The sequence below is a fragment of the Dermochelys coriacea genome, chromosome 1 (genome assembly GCF_009764565.3).
Source record: "Dermochelys coriacea isolate rDerCor1 chromosome 1, rDerCor1.pri.v4, whole genome shotgun sequence".
Classification (NCBI taxonomy): domain Eukaryota; kingdom Metazoa; phylum Chordata; order Testudines; family Dermochelyidae; genus Dermochelys; species Dermochelys coriacea.
This window is the reverse complement of record NC_050068.2, coordinates 329,755,397-329,778,546: the sequence shown is the minus strand read 5'-3', so window position 1 is coordinate 329,778,546 and position 23,150 is coordinate 329,755,397. Positions and strand designations below refer to the sequence as shown.

At 40.1% G+C, this 23,150-nt stretch overlaps 1 protein-coding gene across 5 annotated transcripts in view; it reads right to left on the bottom strand.

Annotated features, from left to right (window-relative positions):
* Nucleotides 1–23,150, bottom strand: part of RSBN1L (round spermatid basic protein 1 like) — a 110,258-nt gene that overhangs the window by 45,156 nt on the left and 41,952 nt on the right. For 3 of the 5 annotated variants that reach the window (XM_038402940.1, XM_043497607.1, XM_043497602.1), the window contains one exon: nucleotides 9,918–10,561. In XM_038402940.1, the coding sequence (XP_038258868.1) occupies nucleotides 9,918–10,561 (644 nt within the window). The remainder of the gene's footprint in view (nucleotides 1–9,917; nucleotides 10,562–23,150) is intronic. The other 2 variants (XM_038402950.1, XM_043497619.1) reach the window with 1 other exon arrangement.

Genomic DNA, 23,150 nt, shown 5'->3' with positions numbered 1-23,150 from the left:
CTCCCAAGGGATGCAGTTAGAATTTCCATCACATGGAATCTTTCAAATCAAGATTGGATGTTGCTCTCTCTATATATTTTAGTTCAATCACAAGCAGGCTTGCCAACTTTCCAGGATTGCACTGTAGTCTCCAGGAATTAAAGATTATGTCACCTCTAGGAATATGTCCAACCATAATTGGCAATCCTAACCACAAGTCATTGTGTTTGATCTAGGAATTACTGAGTAAAAATTCTATGGCCAGTGTTATGTAAGCAGGCAACCTAAAATGGCCATGATCAGGGCCCTGAGATACCCCACAGCACAATGAGAACAGAGCCCTTAAATTCCATGGCAGTCCTAATTTATTCTGCTGCCATGAAGGTAATCCATTGATTTTTAAAGTAAAAGGTCAAATTCTAGAGTAAGACTGTAGCATGAGCTAAATTCTGCAGAATTTTGCTACATCACAGACTACCCAAGGCCCTGATAATAAGATACCTTATGGCCTTAAAATCTATGAAATGAGCAAATGAAAAAAGAACTAGGTATTTGTGTAAAGGCCAAGAGATGAGGAAACAAGATAGGCAGGAGATAAGTATTCATTCCCAAGTATGCTGCAATATTCTTCTTCACACATCCAAAGAAATAGAACGTTGCATGGCAGCTGAATTTGACAAACTAGAGAAGGTGTAGACTGAAGAGTAAGCAGCTCCTGTACAAATGGAACTAGTACAAACCCACCAAGGAGAGTAGTATTAATTGGAGGCAGGGGACAATGAAGAGAGAACAGCATAAACTAGTTAAAAATGAGATGAGCAAGAGAAAATGGCTGGAGAAACAAAAAGCCACAGCCAAACGTGTCAGAAAGAATGACCTGAAAAGTGATACAGGGAGAACCAGGGGCATGAGTATGTGAAAAACCAGAATCACTGCCTGGCCAGATTTGCTTAAAAAACAGAACTATGCTTATCACCAATTTACATCTCTAGAACAGGAGTAAAGCATGGCAAATTGATTCAGGAAGTAAAATTATTATTAGTGAAGGATTTGTTGTGCTCTGTGAGGATCGGGGGCCACAACCAGGGATTAACTGTCATCCAATGCTAGGGGCAACTGGCTGTAATCAACAGGAAGGGAATGTTTGAGGCATTTACCTTGAGTTAATGAATAGCTCAGACAAAATGGGATGGCTGCAAGGCACAGGTTACTCCTGAGGGAATTCTGCGCCTCTGTCCGCAGATTTCTTTGCTTCCCTGCAGAACAATGGGAGGGTGTGGGAGGGAGGCTGGGCGTGTGTGCATACATAGAGAGACATTAAGGGGACAGGGCTGGGCGAGTGCCTGCCTGCCTGCGAATGAGCAAGAAAGACTCACTCTGTCCCTCTCTGTCCCTGTTGCAGTGCCCCCAGCTTGGAGGGGTAGGGCTTTGTAAAGCATGTTCTGCCCCGAAGCAGAAAAGAAATGTAACAACTAAACAGGCAGGCTGCTAATGTTCCTATTGTCAGTTAACTGTTCTCATTCTTAGTCAATTCCCCCAGGAGCCTAAAACGTGTAAAAGTTTTAACAGGTTTCAGAGTAGCAGCCATGTTAGTCTGTATTCGCAAAAAGAAAAGGAGAACTTGTGGCACCTTAGAGACTAACAAATTTATTAGAGCATAAGCTTTCGTGAGCTACAGCTCACTTCATCAAATGCATTTGGTGGAAAAAAAACACAGTTTTAAGACTCCTTTACGTTGCTAGAGTGGTGTAAAGGAGTCTTACTGTAAATGACAGGAAGATCTATGTATTTTCTCGCTTTTTTCCTGTGGCACAATGGAATTAGATTACAGTTCAGGATCTATTCTATTTACCCATTTATGATTAACAAAACTGTACGACTTTCATATGTGAAAGTTTGAGCAATTTAAAGTGACATTCTACTTTACTTTTATAGTGAAGTTTGGTATTCTGCAATGTAATTTAAATGAAAATCCAGGATTATAACTGGAACGCAGGGTATTGGTTACCAAGTATTTGTAACTTAACTTTCATGTATTTAGGAAATGCTGAACAGTTATTGTGATATTTTTTTCTGTATAGTAGTTTAAATAAATTACCAAAATAAGTGAAACTGATGTGATTATATTGCATTATTTTGACAAATACAATATGTAGAATTTTGCAGAATTGTTAATGTTTTGGTGCAGAATTCCCCCATGAGTAATATGTGGTGCTCAGATGTTTCAATGATGGGGCTATACAAGGAAAGAGTGTACAAGAAAGAAAAAGGTTCTGTTCTGGAATTGCCTTCCTTGGGAATGACCAATTTAGAAACACAAACTGCAGACAACTGAAACATATATGGCTGTAGAAGAGAGCGTGAGCATGGAGCACTGGGCCTCATGTAAGACCTGAGGTCTGAATCATAGTCAGCAAAGTCTGACCATGCCATGAATCAAAGTCAGGCCACGTATTAAAGCAGATGCTTACAAGTTCGCTGACCGATACATGAACTTGGCAAGAGTACCGCTAGCATTGCTAAAACACAAGCACACCTAAGAAGCAATAGATGCTGGGTTGTTGTATGTATGTCTGTATGTGAACACATTCCAAATGATTAACATAGGTGCATCCTGACCTAACACAAGAAAAAAGGGTTTAATAGAAGTGATGAATAGGGATGTTTTGCTCAAGACATCTGGAGCAAGGTAAAAGGGGAGATAACAAGCAGATGTCATGAAACACATAAGGTGGTACACAAGTTATTTGTCTCAGTCTATAAATGTCAGGGTGCCTCTCCTTATCCTTTTGTGTGGGCAAGGCGGACAGCAGAAATTCCTGCTGCTGACTGAATCATTCCCGGGCACTCATGTCAGTGTACCCGTAGCTACTATGGGATGCTAGTACTGAGCCTTGAGGGCAATAAACTTGGCTGAGTGCCTTTTGTCAGCAAACCACTCCTGTGGTCTTTTTTTATGAGTAACGTCAAGGTCTGCTGAATTAGCAGGCTGCATTCTCTTCTACAGTGTTCCCTCTAAGCTGTGCACCTGCGCAGCCATACAACAGTCCATCAAATGCCACGCACTTGATTATTACAGCCATGCACATCCTCAGCGACTTGTGTTCAGTGCCCCACCACTACTGCTCTGCTGCCACGCTGCTCCTACCCTCTGCCTTGGAGCCGCCCCTGGCCAGCTGTACCCTGGAGCCTCCTGCTTGTGTCAGAGTAGCAGCCTTGTTAGTCTGTATTCTGCTTGTGTGTATGTGCAGAGCGGGAAGGAGGGGGGTGCTGATGTCAGGGTGTCCCCCTCCTTCCCACCCATGTACCTTGTTAGGATATAGATATTCAGTCCTGCCTGTAAAGGCCTATACTTTAAGAATGTAGGTATATGTTTATCATTTAGCTAGTAATAGAGGTATACAAGAAAGAATCTGTGTAAGGGCCTTCTCTCACTGTAACAGTCTGAGGCCCTGTTCTTAAGCCAATGCCTTTGGCTAAGCAGCAGAGGCAGCCATAAGCTGGGAAGCATACGGTCACCTCCTCACATTCCAAACTAGTCAATAGGGGGCTGTTAGGAAGGTGGTCCGATCTATCACCTCCAGAGAAAGGGAAGAGCCTAGAAGATGTAAAAGGAAATTTAGGTTGATAGTTTTCTGTCTGGTAAGAACTCACTTATCAATAGACACAGCTGGGAAACCCTTATGTCTTTATAGATGTAGTTATGAAATCCTCACTTCTGTATTGTTTTTTCATTATAGTTCCCACTTTGCTATTGTTTATTTGCATGGTCTCTGTCTGGTTCTGTGATTGTTTCTGTCTGCTGTATAATTAATTTTGCTGGGTGTAAACTAATTAAGGTGGTGGGATATAATTGGTTAACTAATCATGTTACAATATGTTAGGACTGGTTAGGTAAATTTCAGTAGAATGATTGGTTAAGGTATAGCTAAGAATATTACTATATAAATTAGGGGCAAACAGGAAGTAAGTTGGGATTCGAAAATAAGGAAAAAGAAACTTGAATTTAAATTTGCTGGAAGTTCACCCAATAAACATCGAATTGTTTGCACCTTCGGACTTCGGGTATTGTTGCTCTCTGTTCATGCAAGAAGGACCAGGGAAGTGGGAGAGTGAAGGAATAAGCTCTTTAACATACCCCATCCCCGCAGAGTGGTGGGGGGGGAGAAGAGGGTCACGGCCTGGGAGTGAGACAGAGCTGCTGGTGGATGCTGCTGTGTCTGAACAAGTCTTCAGACTGGTGAGTGCTGCTCTGCTTAAAGTGACAGCAGACTGTCTCTCATACACTTCCCCAGCACACAATGTCACACACAAACATACAGTCTCCGTCTATCAGAGTCTCCATCTCTCAAACACACACACGGTCTCCATCTCTCTCTCTCTCACACACAGTCTCACACTGTCGGTCTCACACACAGTCTCTCTCTTACACACACACACACACACACACAGTCTCTTTCACACACCTCCCAACAGATACTTTTATTGTTGGTGTTGTTACTTCTTGGTACTTCCTTCAATACACACATATTCTCTGTAATTTTATTCTTTCAAAGTGCTGTTATTTTAGTTTTTTGACTGATCTATGCATTTCAAAATTTTATTTCTCTCATGCTTAAATTTAATTTTTTGAGTAGTGAGTTCTAAAATGCCTGACCTGTCTTGGCTGGAGAAATTATCATTATTACTTTTATTACAGTATTGTGCTTTCTCATTCATTATTTAAAGTGGTACAATCAAATAATAGTACCCTTCTAGAATGTAACTTTAGCATCTAACCTTAGTAGTGCCAGTTTAAAAAACTTTAACTAAACACATAACTTTAGACACTGTGCAGATGAAGGCTGCTTATTTTCACACTGTATTTTTAGTTATGTCTGTAAAATAACTTAAAATTCGCATGAAAATAAATGTAGTAAATCTAGGTTTTTTGTTTCTACTGGCGGTGCACATCCACACATTACCTTGATATTGGTACACATAAAACTGATCCCACACATGAATGGCAAAAATTAGAGGGAACAAAGTTCGAGTGCTGATAACACTGGAGCTCCGAGAATAGAAGCACTGAGCATCCGTAACAACCTGACAACAGTAACAACATTCTTAAGCAACATACTTAACAACAATGGACTCCTACAACACTAAGGCAGATGGTCTTCTAAGGGAGAACACCACAGATTTTACCTAAGTCACCTGTCAACAGAATTACACTGCCACATGAACTCACATATCTTAAATTCCGTTACGGGTGTCTTCCAATGAGAATTAAAGAAGAATATCTGGATCCTGACCCAGCATCCTGAGGAAGCACAAAGCAGTAACAAGTAAGTGAGAAACAAATGTCTAGAAATCATTTTAAGGAGAAAATGAGCATTTGGGAATGCATATATAGCTCAACTATATATCCAAGACTGAATTATCAACCTCATAGATCTGAGGGTATACACTACTATTAATGAAGGATTCATCTGCCAAATGGAGAAGGGCAGGTCTTATTACCAGGTATTGAAAAAAACTAAACCTGAGAAATACAGAAGTTCTAATACAGAAACAACCAATATGACAAGGAAAGGGGTAACAACAAAAAAACATAGTAGAATCTTCTCTCAGATTTTGCTGAAGACTGAATCCAGGTAATAAGACGAGGCCTTGAGAATGAAAAAAAACATACTGAAGGGAACCTCAAGTGTGCATTTCAGCTCATCAAAATTAACAGGATGACAGCTGAGGCTCTGAAGCAAGCCTCTGCAAGACTGTGAAGGACATCCAAAACCAACTGTTGTCTGGCCCAATGAAGACTTAAATTACAACTACTCTGCATACAACAGCAAGGTGAAAGTCTTTTTAAGGTTGAATTGGAAGAGCTAATAAGGCGGCTGCAAGTTTGTGGAGATCAGGAAGAGGATACAACTGCTTCCCTCACACAGCACGAGTCTGATTCACCAAAAGAGTAAGATGCAGTGATGATGATAATAATAATAATACATTATACTTTATATACAGTGGTCATCAGAGGATCTTAAAGTGGTTTATAAAATAGGAATATTTGCTGTTCTTGATAGATGGGATTAACTACAATTAAGTAGTTTTTCATGACTACACAATTAGTCACTAGCAGAGCTAGAAACAGTATCTAAGTCTCCCAACTCATACTATTGCATCCTATCCACCGGACTATATGCACGCAGAGCGCTCACAGACGGGAGCTATGCTGGAGGTAGAAACCTAGGACTTCTATAATGCAGAGCTAAAGGCAAATTTGAAAAGTGAAAATTCTTCAAGACGTACTGCAACAGAAGCGGAAGGTGTAAGAATCCCTTAAGTAACCAGGGAACATTCAGAAAAATGTTGCAGCTTGGATGAAGGAGCTATGAGACCCATATCCAAGAGCTGCTGGAATCTTAGTTTAACTTTGTAGTCCTAAAATTTGCTTAAGTGGCAAAATGAGAAACATGAGAAGATGGATATGAATTACAAGCAAGCAGACAGATTGGGGAGGCGTAGCAGCATTAGCCCTTTATGACCAGCCATCCAAGATCTTGACTCCACTGTTTTCTGGAGACATTAAACAGAAGAAGATGGTAACGAGACCAGAATTTTTCCAATATATATAGTGTGCCTATAAAATTATTAAATACACAAGAAGCAAAGCACTAGCTGTCACGCAGTCAAACTCTGACAAGCCAGGATATGTAGAGAGGCCTGTGATCAGACAACAGAGAATGCACACCAAATCTTCTGAAAACCCGACAAAGCACAGAGAAGAAAAAACACAGGATACAAAGCCTTGATTCCAAATAAAATGTAGATAACGAAAAAGAAAGAAGAGAGAATCTTGGATGCATCAATGCATAGATCTTTTGCCTCCTCAACCCCTATCACTCTTAGTCTTTTTGCATGTCTCCAGCTATAGCACAGAAAATTTTAAAAGGGGAGTTCTTACAACCAACAGTCACAGAGCTGGTGTAATTATGAACGGGAATGGAGACTGTTATAATGTGGTATTAATTAGTAGCTTTAATAGGATATTCGATTTACCATTTATATGAACACATGTCGGTATAGTTACAAAACAGAACAAAAAGTAACAGGTCTTCTCTGTAATTTGAGATAGAACAACAAAAAGCTGGGGAATGTAAAAGGGTACACAGAGTAATATTCTTTCCCTCCGTACTGCTAGTCAAACAGCCATCAACACCATGGCTCTTTAAGAGAAAAGATGGAATATTGAATTAAACATTCCATAGCTGTTGGCTACCATAAATAAATAAATAAAGTCAATGCAAATATAGGGACAGTAACAAGTTCCCTTTGAGAAAGAAAGGCTGAAAAGTTCATAGGAATCAGTGTAAAGCGAGAGAAATAGCGTAAGGGAGGTGAGTGAGTTGAAAATAAGGAGGCTGGAGTGAGAAGAGCCAACATAATCATACAGAGAGAGAACACAGATAAATGAGATGTGCGCCTAACTGTACTAAGAGAATGCAAAGAGTTTATTATTGCCTGAACTGCATCAGTATAAGAGACAAGCTACCCAACATAATTTATCAGAGAGAAAAAAAAGTCTGAGACCACTAGATGTTCTGGAGAATGGTAATTTTGTTCAGAGGGCAATACTACGAGTACTGATGCAGTTAATCGAACATGATACTGTGATTTAGATTCAAAGAGTTATCAAACTAAGTGACTCTGGGTCATTCAACTCTACTTATACTGCACTGGAAGGAAGAATTATAGCATGTGTTCTCCCTAACAATTTCAGACCTAATGACAGTCCACACAGGAGCTATATTAATCTTTCTTTATCCAAAAAGTCTGCTGAAATGCAAGGCTTTTGTGATGGCTTAAGAGTAGCTCACAGATGACACCTATTGAAGAGACAATAGCCAAAGTGAAAAAACAAAAGGACGGAATGGCAGAAAAATGGTATGGGAAGGAGGAAACGATTGAATTGGAATATTTTGGCCACAAGTTCAGTATATGATAGAATTATATTAAAGAAACTGGAAGAATCTCTCCACTTGAGAGAATCTGTGAAGGTCTTCACTTGAAACTGCTGCAGAATCTCTAGGAACATAACTAAACATAATTAGTTTTCCTAATATCTAATCTAACTATAAGGATAGTTAAGCTCAGGAATAGGCTTCAGAGGAGGTTCTGGCATCCCCATTATTGGATTTTTCAAAGAACAGACTGGACAAACACCTGTCAGCATCGTCTAAATTTACTTTGTCCTGGTACAGTACACGGGACTGGACTTGATGATTTCTCATGGTCCCTTCTACTCCTACATTTCTATGATTCTACAATAAATACAAGAAAATCAGTTGTATTTAAAGCTCTCTTATTATGATTTCTTATTTAAACATATGATTCTATTGTAAAATGCAACTAACATAGCACGGAGGTGGTCCATGTGTCTCAAATTTCCAGATCCAATTTGCTCAATTTACAAGATATTTTATTTAACTGAGAATACTACAAACTGAACTGAAACCTAAAATCAAGTTGTGGTCTGACTTATGGTACAACAGCAGCTACTGCAACTGAAATTTTGCTATACTGATTCACAAGACAGAAAAGAAATCTAGTTCACTCTCCCAGAGCGGTGTATGTCTCAGTGGTGCTAAAAAAAAGCAGAAGCTTTTACGTGTCTCTTGAAACAGGCAGATAAGATCCAGAATATGCACAGGGAAAAGTTCGGTTAGAAGCGCCATACTTTTCTTGCCATAACCACATACTTTTCTTGCCATAACTATACAGATAATCAACCCATAGCTTCATGGTAATTTATCTATCTAAAAACTCACTTCTAATGCATACATCGCCGCAGTATCTAGCTACCACATACAGAATTAAAGACCACAGCTGGATCCATCTTGACTACTTGAAGTTGTCTCATGAAGTAAGAACAGTTTTGGTGGTTATTCCATAATTCTAGAAGTCTTATTTAAAAAGGGGAATAAGGCTTTGGTACAGATATTTGTGGCAGTACTGAATATAGGTGTTCTGTAGCAAAAGAGGATGCTTAGTCTGTTAATCATCAGAGGTTTCACAGCAACATGTCTTAATTCTGGGTACTCCTTGTGAGCAGTTCTTTTCTGTATACTAGGCACATTTTAGCAAAAGGTTATTTTGGAAAGCTTTACACACAAAGTAAGATGTATGATACACTATCCACATTTGAATACAATTTTTTATGATTACATTTATATAGGAGAAAGTTATATGTGATGTTTTTTAAATGGTATATGAAAATTCTTTAAAAACTACATAGTAACTTGTTTCTTCTGGTAAACAGCGTTAAACGTAAATATTATCCAAATTTGATGTGGTCAAAAGTAGATTCTTCAGCTTCTTCACTAGTTCTTTCATGAACATCTATATAAGTGTTTACACTGCACTTATCATGGTAATCTAATGAAACTAAAAATAATTAATCTCCTGAAGGTATACAAACTGAAATGATTTTTGTTCCCTTAAGAAATAATAATCCCTTTATAGCTCTTAACGAGAGTTAAGAAATATCTAGCCAACAGCAGCTATTGTTAGAGATTATACAACAATTTTCCTCAGATAAAACCTAATTCAGGAAGTTATGAATGGTTCATATCTAAATATCTAAATGAAGCCAGCACCAGGCAGAAAATTCATTCTCATGCTATTTTTCAGACAAGGAAAACAAATCTCCAGAAGTGCATACATGTGCACACAATTCAACTGATCTTAAAAAATGCAATGTAATGTTTGAATGCAAACAAAGCTTCATCATTGTCTATATTTTAAGAATAAATAGTTGGTTACTCAAATATTCTTCTGTCTCTAATCTTCTGTTTTCTCTATACACTCTAGCTGATAGCAACTGCATTTAAAAAATCATTTACAGTTTATCTGAAACCATTAGATGTTTTTAGAAAATAAAATGTGTAACCTCTTACCTGAGCATGGAAATTTGACATAGTAGTTGTCTCTATATCCTTCTTTCCCAAAATCTCCATTTTCACTGGTGAATTGGGGAAATTAAATGAAAAGTAGTCTAAAAAGTCAGGTAAATAAGTAGCTGCCCCATGAACAATACCCATTACATAGTAAGCTGCACAGTTTTCATTTTCACTAAAAACCAGACCCACAAACTCTTCTGCAAACCTCTCCATCTCCACAGGAGACAAGTGAGAGAGTTCATTACTGTAGGCATGGATAACTGATGCACCTCCATTAGGCTGGTGCTCAATATGAATGAGCTGTTTGAACTCCAATATGTCCAACCTTTTGAGTTTACTCTGAACCCGTGGCTCCTTTAACGAGACAAATGGAAACTCACTGTTCTTGGGTATCTTGGACCCACAGTCCTTCTTGGGATCCATATTCATCTCACTGCAATCCTTAAGATGATCATCTATGATGCCTTTGGCTTCTTGATCCTCAACATCAGAAACCAATCCTGAGCAGATGGTCTGAATAGATTTGCTGTACATTTTTGGACGCTTCCTTTTCTCACATTCTTTGTGTTTCTTTTTCTTTTTCTTCTTTACCTTTTTAATAAGTAATTCTTCTGCATTGGTTTTTGGTTTCTCCTTCCCACCTGTAAAGAGGAAAGAGATTTCTGAAACATCTTTATTTCCCCATTTAAATAATAGCATTAAAAGTTACCCATACATACCCCCATAAGAGGCATGCTGAGAGAGACTTAACACTACATTTAAAGTATCAAACAACTTTAGAGGTATTTTACTGAAGCCAAATAGAAACTAGAGCAATGTTATACAGTCATGTTATGTCTGACCACTTTTTCTAGCAGGATATTGACCACACCACCAGTCCTCTCCAGAACCCCAAAATTTACCATTAGCTATAATTCTATCAAACGTATTTTATCTTCATATTATGCATTATGAAATAAGTACTCTTAAATACTGTAGATACAATTACTATTTATGATTAGAAACATGACCCAATTGTTAAAAAGCAGGATTTTTTCAGTTTTTTTTTTTTTAATTTAAACAGACTCGTGCACTCTGAAAAAGTTAATAACCCTACTCTGAATATTGTTCTTTTGCTTATACTACTGAATTAGATAAGACGTGTGTGGATGCAGGAGACAGCAAAGAAAGGCACACCAAAAAAACCCACACTGACCATGAAAGGAAAATTTTGTAACAATCACAATCTTACCTGTGCTGTTTAATCAGTGGGGCAACCTCATCAGCAATTATGCCAGTAGGTTAAATGATTTAAATGCAGACTGCAGTGTTGTAGCCATGTTCATCCCAGGATATTAGAGGAACAAGATGGGTGAGGTAATATATTTTATTTACTCCTGGAGGAATTCTGTGTCACTGCGCAATGCAGAATTTGCACAAAATTAATGTTCTGTGCAGAATTTCCTTTTTCCCCCATAGAATTGGCACTGCACAGCTGCTAGTCACCCCTAGTAGCCACTGGACCCAGCAGAACCCAGCACCCCAGCTCACAAATAGAAGACTGCTGGGGGAGAGGGGGAGGAGAGCTGGAGAGTTCCTGACAGCTGCAGTTCCCGGCACACCCTGAAGGAAGGAGGCAGTGCGCAGGAAACTCCATACAAGCCTGGGACCCAGCATCAGGCTGTTCTCTCTCTAGATCCCTAGGCTCTAAAGGGCACCCTGAAGCTAGGCTCTGTAGGGAAGAGGTTGCAGGTATCTGGGCTGCGGGGCCCCATGCCTGGGCTCTATGGGGGCTGGGTGAGCACCCCAAGGCTGGGTTCTGAGGAGGAAGGGAGTGTTGGTGTCTGCACCAGGAAGGGGCAGCTTGCAGCTAGGCCCTGGGGAAGGAATGTGTGGGTGTTTGGTGTGGTTTCTTTAACTCTCTATTCCTGCAGGAATTTTTTTTTGTCAGCTGTACTGTTACAGACAGAGTTGCTGACAGATATTTTGAAATAAAAGTACCAAAATAAATTGTATCTGGTGTGATTATATAGTGTTATTTTGACAAATAAAATTGCAGAATTTTAAAATATCGTGCACAGAATTTTTAATTTTTTGGTAGAGAATTCCCCCAGGAATATTTATTGGACCAACTTCTATTGGTGAAAAAGATAAGCTTTTGAGCTACATTGAGCTCTTCTTGAGGTCTAGGAAAGGTACTAAGAAGTGTCACAGCTAAATACAAGGTGGAACAGAACAGATTGTTTAGAACAGAGGTCTCAAATTCCCATCTGCAGCCCAAGAAGCTCCCCACTGCAGCCCACGGAGGAGAGACGCAAGCAGACGCTGCCGGCAATGTCACTAGAGGCTCCACCCCCCCGTAACTCCCACTGACTGGGGGAGAGGGACAGAGATATCATCATTAGTTGCCAGGTGGAGGCAGCATCATTAGTTGCCGGGCAGAGTCAGCCATGGAGGCAGTATCACTTTTTTCCACAATGAATATAAACAAGTCAAAATACCGAACACAACTATCTGATGTCCACCTTGCTGCAATCCTGAAGGTTTCAACTGCTCAGTCACGGAGGCCAAACATCAACAAACTGACAGAACTGAAGCGTTGCAGGTGTTGGGCAAACACTAAACATTTTCTGGCAGGTGAAAAATTGTATAAACTTGTACGACAGCTTTATTATTTCTAAGAAATTCAAAATAAAAAAATACAATATAAACGTTTTCTTTTCTGAACACCATCTTCTGTTTTGTCCCCTGGGAGGATCTGAGGACTGGCACTGGCCCTAAGGCAAATTGAGTTTGAGACCCCGGGTTTAGAATAAGTAGTTAACACATATTCTAGGAGATTATTCAAGATGAAATGGCCCATTAACACCTCTCCAGTCATAGACTAAAAAAGGAGGGTAGTGCATTACAGATTGTTGTAATAAGCCATAAATCCAATGTCTTTATTAAAACCATGATTTTTCATGTCCAGCAACATTATGAATTTAAGCTTGTCTTTTGAAGGTGTTGCATAGGTTTCCTCTGACAATGAGGACTGATAGGTCAGATATGGAGTTATCATATTGTAAAAAAAGGTCACCACAGCTTATATGAATGTTTTTGTCTTTTATCAGGTTTCTGTGAGAGTTCATTCAAGAGAGTTGTGATTGTCTGGTTTCATCCACATAGTAATTTTTAGAGTAGCAGCTGCGTTAGTCTGTATTCGCAAAAAGAAAAGGAGTACTTGTGGCATCTTAGAGACTAACAATGCAGTGGATGAGATACAGCACGTTATGATAGACATATATAGGTAGGGTTACAATATGTCCAGGCTTTCCCAGACTGCCTCTTTTTTGAGATTCCATCCTCTGTCTGGGTGGTTTTTCCAAACAGGAAATGTCCTGGATTTCTGCATAGCAGACACTGCAGCTCAGAAAGAGTCCCGATTGGTCCACTCCCCCATTGGTCTGACTAGTCCATTCCCCTGCAGCCCAATCCCACCCACCCAGGCCCTGGATCCCAGCCCTGGGGAGAAGGTCCTGCAGGAAGGCACTGACTAATGGCTGTTGCTGTGCCCTAGGCTTGCACCAGCCATGCTGTCACCCTGACAGGGAGCAACACTACTCCCCCAGCTCTAGCGAGTCTCCTGCCACAGCCACCCCCTCTAGCTCCCCCAACTCCCCACCTCTAGCAGTGTCCTCTTTTTGGGAACTTGAAATATAGTAATGGATCTTGAAAGGTGCATTATGGGGGGGCAGGGGGGACCTGAGATATGTCTGTAGATTTTTAATTTCTGGTTATGGCTGGTTATGGTGCTGCTTTGTGTTGATGTGTCCTGGACTGTGGGGAGCTTGCTTCAGATTACGAGCTTGGCAAGACTGGGAGATTGTTTGAAGGCCAGAAAAGGGAGTTCAGGAAAGATTTCTTTCAGGATGTGGTCCCCACTGAGTATGGATTGTAACTGTTTAATGATACTCTATACACAGTTCCAGTTAAGCGAAACTCAAACAGCTTAATGGGACTAAATCGGGGGGCCCAGATAATCTTCATCCAAGAATATTAAAGGAATTGGCACCTGAAATTGCAAGCCCATTAGCAAGAATTTTTAATGAATCTGTAAACTCAGGAGTAGTACCGAATGATTGGAGAATTGCTAATATAGTTCCTATTTTTAAGAAAGGAAAAAAAAGTGATCCGGGTAACTACAGGCCAGTTAGTTTGACATCTGTAGTATGCAAGGTCCTGGAAAAAATTTTGAAGGAGAAATTAGTTAAGGACATTGAAGTCAATAGTAAACGGGACAAAATACAACATGGTTTTACAAAAGGTAGATCGTGCCAAACCAACCTAATCTTTTTTGAAAAGGTAACAGATTTTTTAGATAAAGGAAATGCAGTGGATCTAATTTACCTAGATTTCAGTAAGGCATTTGATACCGTGCCACATGGGGAATTATTAGTTAAATTGGAGAAGATGGGGATCAATATGAACATCAAAAGGTGGATAAGGACTTGGTTAAAGGGGAGACTGCAACGTGTCCTACTGAAAGGCGAACTGTCAGGTTGGAGGGAGGTTACCAGTGGAGTTCCTTAGGGATCGGTTTTGGGACCGATCTTATTTAATCTTTTTATTACTGACCTTGGCACAAAAAGTGGGAATGTGCTAATAAAGTTTGCAGATGATACAAAGCTGGGAGGTATTGCCAATTCGGAGAAGGATCGGGATATTATACAGGAGGATCTGGATGACCTTGTAAACTGGAGTAATAGTAATAGGATGAAATTTAATAGTGAGAAGTGTAAGGTTATGCATTTAGGGATTAACAACAAGAATTTTATTTATAAGTTAGGGACGCATCAATTAGAAGTAACGGAAGAGGAGAAGGACCTTGGAGTATTGGTTGATCATAGGATGACTATGAGCTGCCAATGTGATATGGCTGTGAAAAAAGCTAATGCGATTTTGGGATGCATTAGGAGAGGCATTTCCAGTAGGGATAAGGAGGTTTTAGTACCGTTATACAAGGCACTGGTGAGACCTCACCTAGAATACTGTGTGCAGTTCTGGTCTCCCATGTTTAAAAAGGATGAATTCAAACTGAAGCAGGTACAGAGAAGGGCTACTAGGATGATCCGAGGAATGGAAAACTTGTCTTATGAAAGGAGACTTAAGGAGCTTGGTTTGTTTAGCCTAACTAAAAGAAGGTTGAGGGGAGATATGATTGCTCTCTCTAAATATATCAGAGGGATAAATACAGGAGAGGGAGAGGAATTATTTCAGCTCAGCACCAATGTGGACACAAGAACAAATGGGTATAAACTGGCCACCAGGAAGTTTAGACTTGAAATCAGACGAAGGTTTTTAACCATCAGAGGAGTGAAGTTTTGGAATAGCCTTCCAAGGGAAGCAGTGGGGGCAAAAGATCTATCTGGTTTTAAAATTCTACTTGATAAGTTTATGGAGGAGATGGTATGATGGGATAATGGGATTTTGGTAAGTAATTGATCTTTAAATATTCAGGGTAAATAGGCCAAATCCCCTGAGATGGGATATTAGATGGATGGGAACTGAGTTACCCAGGAAAGAATTTTCTGTAGTATGTGGCTGGTGAATCTTGCCCATATGCTCAGGGTTTAGCCGATTGCCATATTTGGGGTCGGGAAGGAATTTTCCTCCAGGGCCTCTCCAATCTGCCCTGGAGGTTTTTCGCCTTCCTCTGTAGCATGGGGCATGGTTGACTTGAGGGAGGCTTCTCTGCTCCTTGAAGTCTTTAAACCATGATTTAAGGACTTCAATAGCTCAGACATGGGTGAGGTTTTTCATAGGAGTGGGTGGGTGAGATTCTCTGGCCTGCACTGTGCAGGAGGTCAGACTAGATGATCAGAATGGTCCCTTCTGACCTTACTGTCTATGAATCTATAAGTGGAATGTGTGTTTACTACTTATACTAACAAGCTGTTCCACTTCTGAGTACCATTCCCAGCTCTGAAAAGTTCTCTAGGGCAGTGTACCTCCCCACTGTATTTTACGCTGAATGCAGCTGATGAAGTGAGCTGTAGCTCACGAAAGCTTATGCTCAAATACATTTGTTAGTCTCTAAGGTGCCACAAGTACTCCTTTTCTTTTTTCTCTAGGGCAGTGTTTCTCAAATGCGGCCACCATGACTGCAGGGGCTTTTCTTGTGGCCACAGCCTCTGGGGCTGTGCTTTGGGGGGGGGGGGGGGGAGGAAGGGGGAGAAGGGAGGAAGAAGAGGGGGCACAGCCCACAATCACTCCTGAATGCACCATGTTGGTATTGATTGCTGGGGCTGCCCGCAGGGGTTAGGCCCTACCCCCCTTTGAAGACACCTGGGCCACAAAGCTGGAGGAGCAGGCAGACAATGAATTTTTCAATCTTCCCAAGGACAGTGGGGAGCTCAGACTTAGGCCTTCAGTCCTGGGGTGCTGGTAGGATAGCAGGTTCCAGCCAATGGGCTTTGGGCTCCACCCCCCCGCTGCCTCCCCAACCCCCCTCCCACCCACCAACCCCCATTGGTCCTGGCCTCCGCTGCCTCCCTCAAGGGCTTAATTTGGCCCCAGGCTTGGCAGGGCTTAGTAAGTCTTCTGTGAAAAGTGATAAATGATATTAATAAACATACAAGTAACAGATTTATTAGCTAGCAATAAATAAATTACAATGATTTGGATGTGTATATGTGCATATTCATTTGTTTTTCCTAAAGCTAATTAAGTGTTTTAGGAAAAAGCGCGAGAGCAACCACGAGCAAGAGTTGGTGGTTGCACTCCGAGGCCACCAAAAAATATGTCCTAAGAACCCCTGCTCTAGGGCTATGTCTACACTTAAAATGCTACAACGCTGCTACTGCCACTTAAGTGCCCCACTACACTGACCTAATAACTCCACCTCCACAAGAAGTATAGTGCTTAGGTTGATGTAGTTAGGGTGATACAGTATCTGAAAGCTTATGCTCTAATAAATTTGTTAGTCTCTAAGGTGCCACAAGTACTCCTTTTCTTTTTGTGTAGACACTGCACTACTTACATCGCCCCAACAGGGAGCCCTGCACCCAACTCCCAGCTGGGAGCTTGGTGCAAAGCCAGCAGCCTGAGCTCTCAGCCTGCCCCACTGAATTCAGTTCAAGCTCTCCTGGTGAGGACCCACACCGCCGGCAGAATTAGGGTAGGGTGGACATGAAAATCTGCAGTAATTACTGTGGTGGTTATGACTTAATTGTGTAGTGTAGACAGGACTAGGTCTTGCAGGGATGGATTTTTCACATCCAAAAACATATAGCTATGCAAGTTTTTGGTGCAGACCAGCCATAGCTCAACAGCTCATTTCTTTCACTAACAGAAGTTTCTGCAATAAAAGATATTACCTAGCCCGCCTTGCCTCTTTAAATGCTGAGTGTCAACCGATTCCAATCTTTTGTTTAGCAAAATTGCCATTGAGCATCCATCCACCTAACTACCTGAGCTCATGCTACTGCCAGAGTCCTCTCCTCTCTTGTCATGTAAATTATGGAATGGTCGTGCCAGCACCGCATAAAGTTGAGCAGGACTTTTCATATAGAGCTAGTTTTCCAAAGTGCCTTAAAATCTACATGCATATTGAAGTTGGCCTGAAAACTGCTAAACAACTAAATGGACCAGAGTAGAGTTAATGGTGCAAGTTTGGGAGCATTTGGTGAAGGGGCTCTGTCATAAACATAAAGGGAAGGGTAAACACCTTTAAAATCCCTCCTGGCCAGAGGAAAAACCCTTTCACTTGTAAAGGGTTAAGAAGCTAGGATAACCTTGCTGGCACCTGACCACAATGACCAATGAGGAGACAAGATATTTTCAAAAGCTGGGGGAAGGGAAAAACAAAGCCCCTCTCTCTCTGTGTGATGATTTTGCCGGGGACAGAACAGGAATGGAGTCTTAGAACTTAGTAAGTAATCTAGCTAGATATGCGTTAGATTATGATTTCTTTAAATGGCTGAGAAAATAAACTGTGCTGAATGGAATGTAGATTCCTGTTTTTGTGTCTTTTTGTAACTTAAGGTTTTACCTAGAGGGATTCTCTATGTTTTGAATCTAATTAGCCTGTAAAGTATTTACCATCCTGATTTTAGAGAGGTGATTCTTTTTACTTTTTCTTCTATTAAAGTTCTTTTTAAGAATCTGAATGCTTTTTCATTGTTCTTAAGATCCAAGGGTTTGCATCTGTGTTCACCTATGCAAATTGGTGAGGATTTTTATCAAGCCTTCCCTGGGAAAGGAGGTGTAAAGGTTGGGAAGATTTTAGGGGGAAAGACGTTTCCAAATGCACTCTTTCCCAGTAATATACCAATTAGACGTTTGGTGGTGGCAGCAATAAAGTACAAGGGCAAACGTTAAAATAGTTTGTACCTTGGGGAAGTTTTAACCTAAGCTGGTAAAAGTAAGCTTAGGAGGTTTTCATGCAGGTCCCCACATCTGTACCCTAGAGTTCAGAGTGGGGAAGGAACCTTGACAGGCTCCCAAGCGTAACTCTCTCCAGATGATTTTTTTTTTTTTTTTTATTTCTTACAGCACTTTTCTTCCAACTTTTTTTTTGGGGCAGGGCCACATATAGGCAAAAACATATCCCCCCAAAAAAAAAATCACAGGACTGCCCTGAGCTTTATTTAGAGTCTGGCTCCACAATCCAACTTGAGAATTAGGCTCTTATTGGGTACAGAATGGTGCACATGACTGATTCAAGCTAAAAATTAGCCAGATGCTCCCCTTAAACACAAGAAAGGCTTGGAGTACCATCACTGTGCCACATATAACCTCTAAGTGCTCTAAAAATCCTCAAATTCTGAAAACTGGTATGCCACACACCAGGGGTTGGATGTAGGCATTGCAGTACAAATTTGGGGCCCTGGAGCCAAGATGTTCCAAGGATTCAGTTTCCCAAAAGTGACATGTTTTAAAAATGCTGGCTTGGTAAATAGCACTGTCCACATCAAGCTGAGAACTAGGAGGTTTGGGGTATGACAAGCATATAGTGCTGAGATTAGCAGGGGAGAAAGAACCACAAGTTGATGAATGAGGTAGGTCACACCTCTGCCAGGATATTGAGGTGTGAAGCTGCCACTGTAAAGCTCCTGGTATATCTAAAGGGGGAAAACAACAACATTCCCCTGCTTTTGTGGGGGGAAGAGGAACTCCTTTCCCACTCAAACAAGGAAATGGGCTTTGGGATTCCCCATCACCCACCCTTAAAGGACACCCCGCCCCCAGTTTCTTAAAAAATAGGGCTGTCAAGCGATTAAACAAGTTTAACAGCGTGATTAATCATGCTGTTAAACAATAGAATACCATTTATTTTAAATTCTTTTGGATGTTTACTACATTTTCAAATATATTAAATTAAGACTACAAAGTGTACAGTGCTCACTTTATATTTAATTACAAATATTTGCACTGTAAAAAACCAAGTGTATTTTTCAATTCACCTCATACAAGGACCATAGTGCAATCTCTGTCATGAAAATTGAATTTACAAATGTAGAATTATGTACAAAATAACTGCATTCAAAAATAAAACAATGTAAAACTTTAGAGGCTACAAGTCCACTCAGTCCTACTTCTTGGTCAGCCAATCACTCAGACAAACACGATTGGTTACTATTTGCAGGAGATAATGCTGCCTGCTTCTTGTTTACAATGTCATCCAAAAGTGAGAACAGGCATTTGCATGGCACCGTTGTAGCTACCGTTGCAAGGTATTTACGTGCCAGATGCAATAAAGATTCATATGTCCCTTCATGCTTCAACCACCATTCCAGAGGACATACTTCCATGCTGATGATGTGTTCTGCTTGAGAACAATCCAAAGCAGTGGGGACTGACATATGTTCATTTTGGGATGACTGCTGTAGCTATTTTTAGAAATCTCACAACAGTACCTTCTTTGCGTTTTGTTAAATCTGCTGTGAAAGTGTTCTTAAACGAACATGTGTTGGGTCATTGTCCGAGACTGCTATAATGTGAAATATATGCAGAATGCGGGTAAAACAGAGCAGGAGACATACAGTTCTCCCCTCAAGGGAGTACAGTCACAAATTTAATTGACACTTTTTTTTTTTTTAAACACACATCAGCAGCATGGAAGTATGTCCTCTGGAATGGTGGCCAAAGCATGAAGGGGCATACGAATGTTTAGAATATCTGGCATGTAAATATCTTGCAACGCCAGCTATAAAAGTACCATGCAACACCTATTCTAACTTTCAGGTGACATTGTAAATAAGAAGCAGGCAGCAGTATCTCCGGTCAATGTAAACAAACTTGTTTGTCTTTAACGATTCACAGAATAGGAAGTAGGACTGAGACGACTTGTAGGCTCCAAAGTTTTACAATGTTTTGTTTTTGAGTGTAGTTATGTAAACTAAAAAAAAATCTGCATTTGTAAGTTTCTTTCACAATGAAGAGATTGCACTTCAGTACTTTTATAAGGTGAAATGAAAAATACTATTTTTGTTCATCATTTTTACAGTGCATATATTTGTAATCAAAATATAAAGTAAGCACTGCATTTTGTATTGTGTTGCAATTGAAATCAATATTGAAAATGTAGAAAAACATGCAAAAATATTTAATAAATTTCAATTGGCATTCTATTGTTATAAGTGCAATTAATCATGATTAATTTTTTGAGTTAATCATGTGAGTTAACTGTGATTAACTGACAGCCTTATTAAAAACAAGAGAAATTCACTAATAAAAAGCTTTGTTAAAGGGGTGTTAAGGCTTCTTAGCAGTGCCTCATACATTCCAGAATGGAAGTTGGAAGCCAAAGAGAAAGGCTTTAAGAATCAGGAACAGCATGCAACCAGACAAAATACAAGTTAGAAAACCAGCTACTGTCATGCTTCCTATACCACAATGGACCCAGACTTCAGACAGAGGAAGTAAAAAACACAAATATGGTACAGGGAAGTAGGTATACGTCTTAAACATCCACATGTGAATCGTAGCGACAGAAGAGAGAATGGGTTTAGTTTTATTTAACTAAGAAAATACAAATTAGAGATTAGCAGGGAGCTTGAAGGCAGGTGTAATACCTGAAACCACTTAGCTCTTTAAATTGTCTAGATTTAATGTTGGTGTCCCTGCAGGTACAATTTTAAACACTACTATATATTTCCAGACTGCCCTATGCTGAAAGCTACTTTAGCAATTATGATGGCGATTAAGGCATTCATTTATCTGTCAGGGTAGGGACAACCTTCCCTCCACTTTCAAGGTGGCAAAGAAGGGAATGGAGGTTGGTTTATTTGAGGGGGGGGGGTATTATCAGTAATATTGAGAATGGCAGCTAAACCCATTAACACAGGTATGGAATTGCATCTGATTTTTGATAGTTTAAACATACCATGAAGTTCTAGTAGGTTCCTACACTTTATTTTTAAACAGATACTTGTTTCCCCTTAACCAAAAATGACACACAGAAGAGTACTGAATGTTTCACTGTCTATCTTGGATACTTTGTATAATGGCCCCCATTACTGTATCACAATCTAATCTATTTGTGCAAGACAGCATCTCAGAAACTATCAGATACTTCACAATAGAGGCAGGGAAGATAAAAGAAAGTTTGTTTGATTGGTCTTCTATGGGGGAGCTTTGGCTGCTCAGTGAAGCCCAAACAGCAGATGCTATCAATATATTTCACTCTACCTTTCCTGCTAAGGAAGATGCAAGAGTGGCAACACACTTGTGCAATCTTCCACTTCTGCTGTACATGCTTTGTAGAGATAGTGGTGAGAAAGAGAAGTCATTTCTCTTACATGCAGTTTTAAAACTGTCACAGATGATTCTTAACTACACTTGGATGTGCTTAATTGTACAGTGTACAATACTAACAGACCCCTCAATGAGCTTGTAGTTTAAAGCTATGTTTACACTACCATCTATGTTGACAAAATTTATGTCGCTCAGGGGTGTGGAATATTCCACTCCCTGAGCGACACAAATTATGCTGACATAATTAGCGCTACGTCAGCAGGAGAGCTTCTCCCACTGACATAGCTTATGCCACTAACGGGGTGGTTTTTTATGCAGACATGAGAGCTCTCACCTGTTGGCATAAAGCATCTTCCCCACATGCCTTAAGGCAGGGGTACTCAGTAAGTGGACAGAAGGCCAAATCCAGACTGCCACATGGTTTTGAATGGACCATGAAATCTTTTTTATTTACTTATCATCATTACTGTTATTGCAGTGTGAAAAATGTCTCTCTGGAGTCTGGACCTTGACTATACCTTGACCAAGAAATTTGGACCTTGACAAAAAATAATTGACTACCCATGATCTAAGGTCTTGTCTACACAAGAAACTGATTTTGAAATAGATTTTAGTTAAATCAGTGCAAACCCATGTGTGAACATACTTAAATCAGTTTAATCACACAAGTTTAAATCACCAAATTAAGCTAAATCAACCTAAGTGCGTCCTCACTTGTTTAAATTTTAAACAGGAGATTTTAATTAAACTGGTGAAACTTAAGTGTATGTAGGCCAGCCTTGGTAGGGCACTATTATATTGAAGACCTCTAAAAAAATCAAAGACATGTCTCATAATGCTTTCCCAGTCCCGTTGTCCCCATGAAGTCCATGATCTTATCTTCACTAGGAAAAAAAATGGTGTATTTAACACATTGGCTAACAAGCGTTAAAATATACACCTTTTTCCCCCCCTCGGTACAGAACCGTCTCATCAGGTTAGTTCAGTGGCTCAAATTTTTTTTTTTTTTTTTTACTGGTGACCCCTTTCACACAGCAAGTCTCTGAGTGCGACCTCCCTTATCAATTGAAAACACTTTAACACCATTATAAATGCTGGAGGTAAAGCGGTGGAGGTTGACAGCTTGCGAACCCCCCATGTAATAACCTCACGACCCCAAGGGGTCCCAACCCCCAGTTTGAGAACCCTGGATTAGTTAAACCTTCACCAGTCACTAGAAAGAACTGTCTGTTCAGTGTCGGAGGCAGCATATATATATATATATATATATATATACATATACACACACACACACACACACACACACACAATAATATATATATAACCCCCAAGATTACTAAAACTGAAATATTAGCAACAATCCCTATTTCTTTCCATACTAATATAAGCATGACAAGAAGTGAAAGTGACCGTATACAGTTTTAATCATGTGCTGGAGTGATTACACCATTTATGCACAGTTCTGAGATAACTGCAACTTTATATTTTCTCCCAGGCCTTACGAGAAGACAT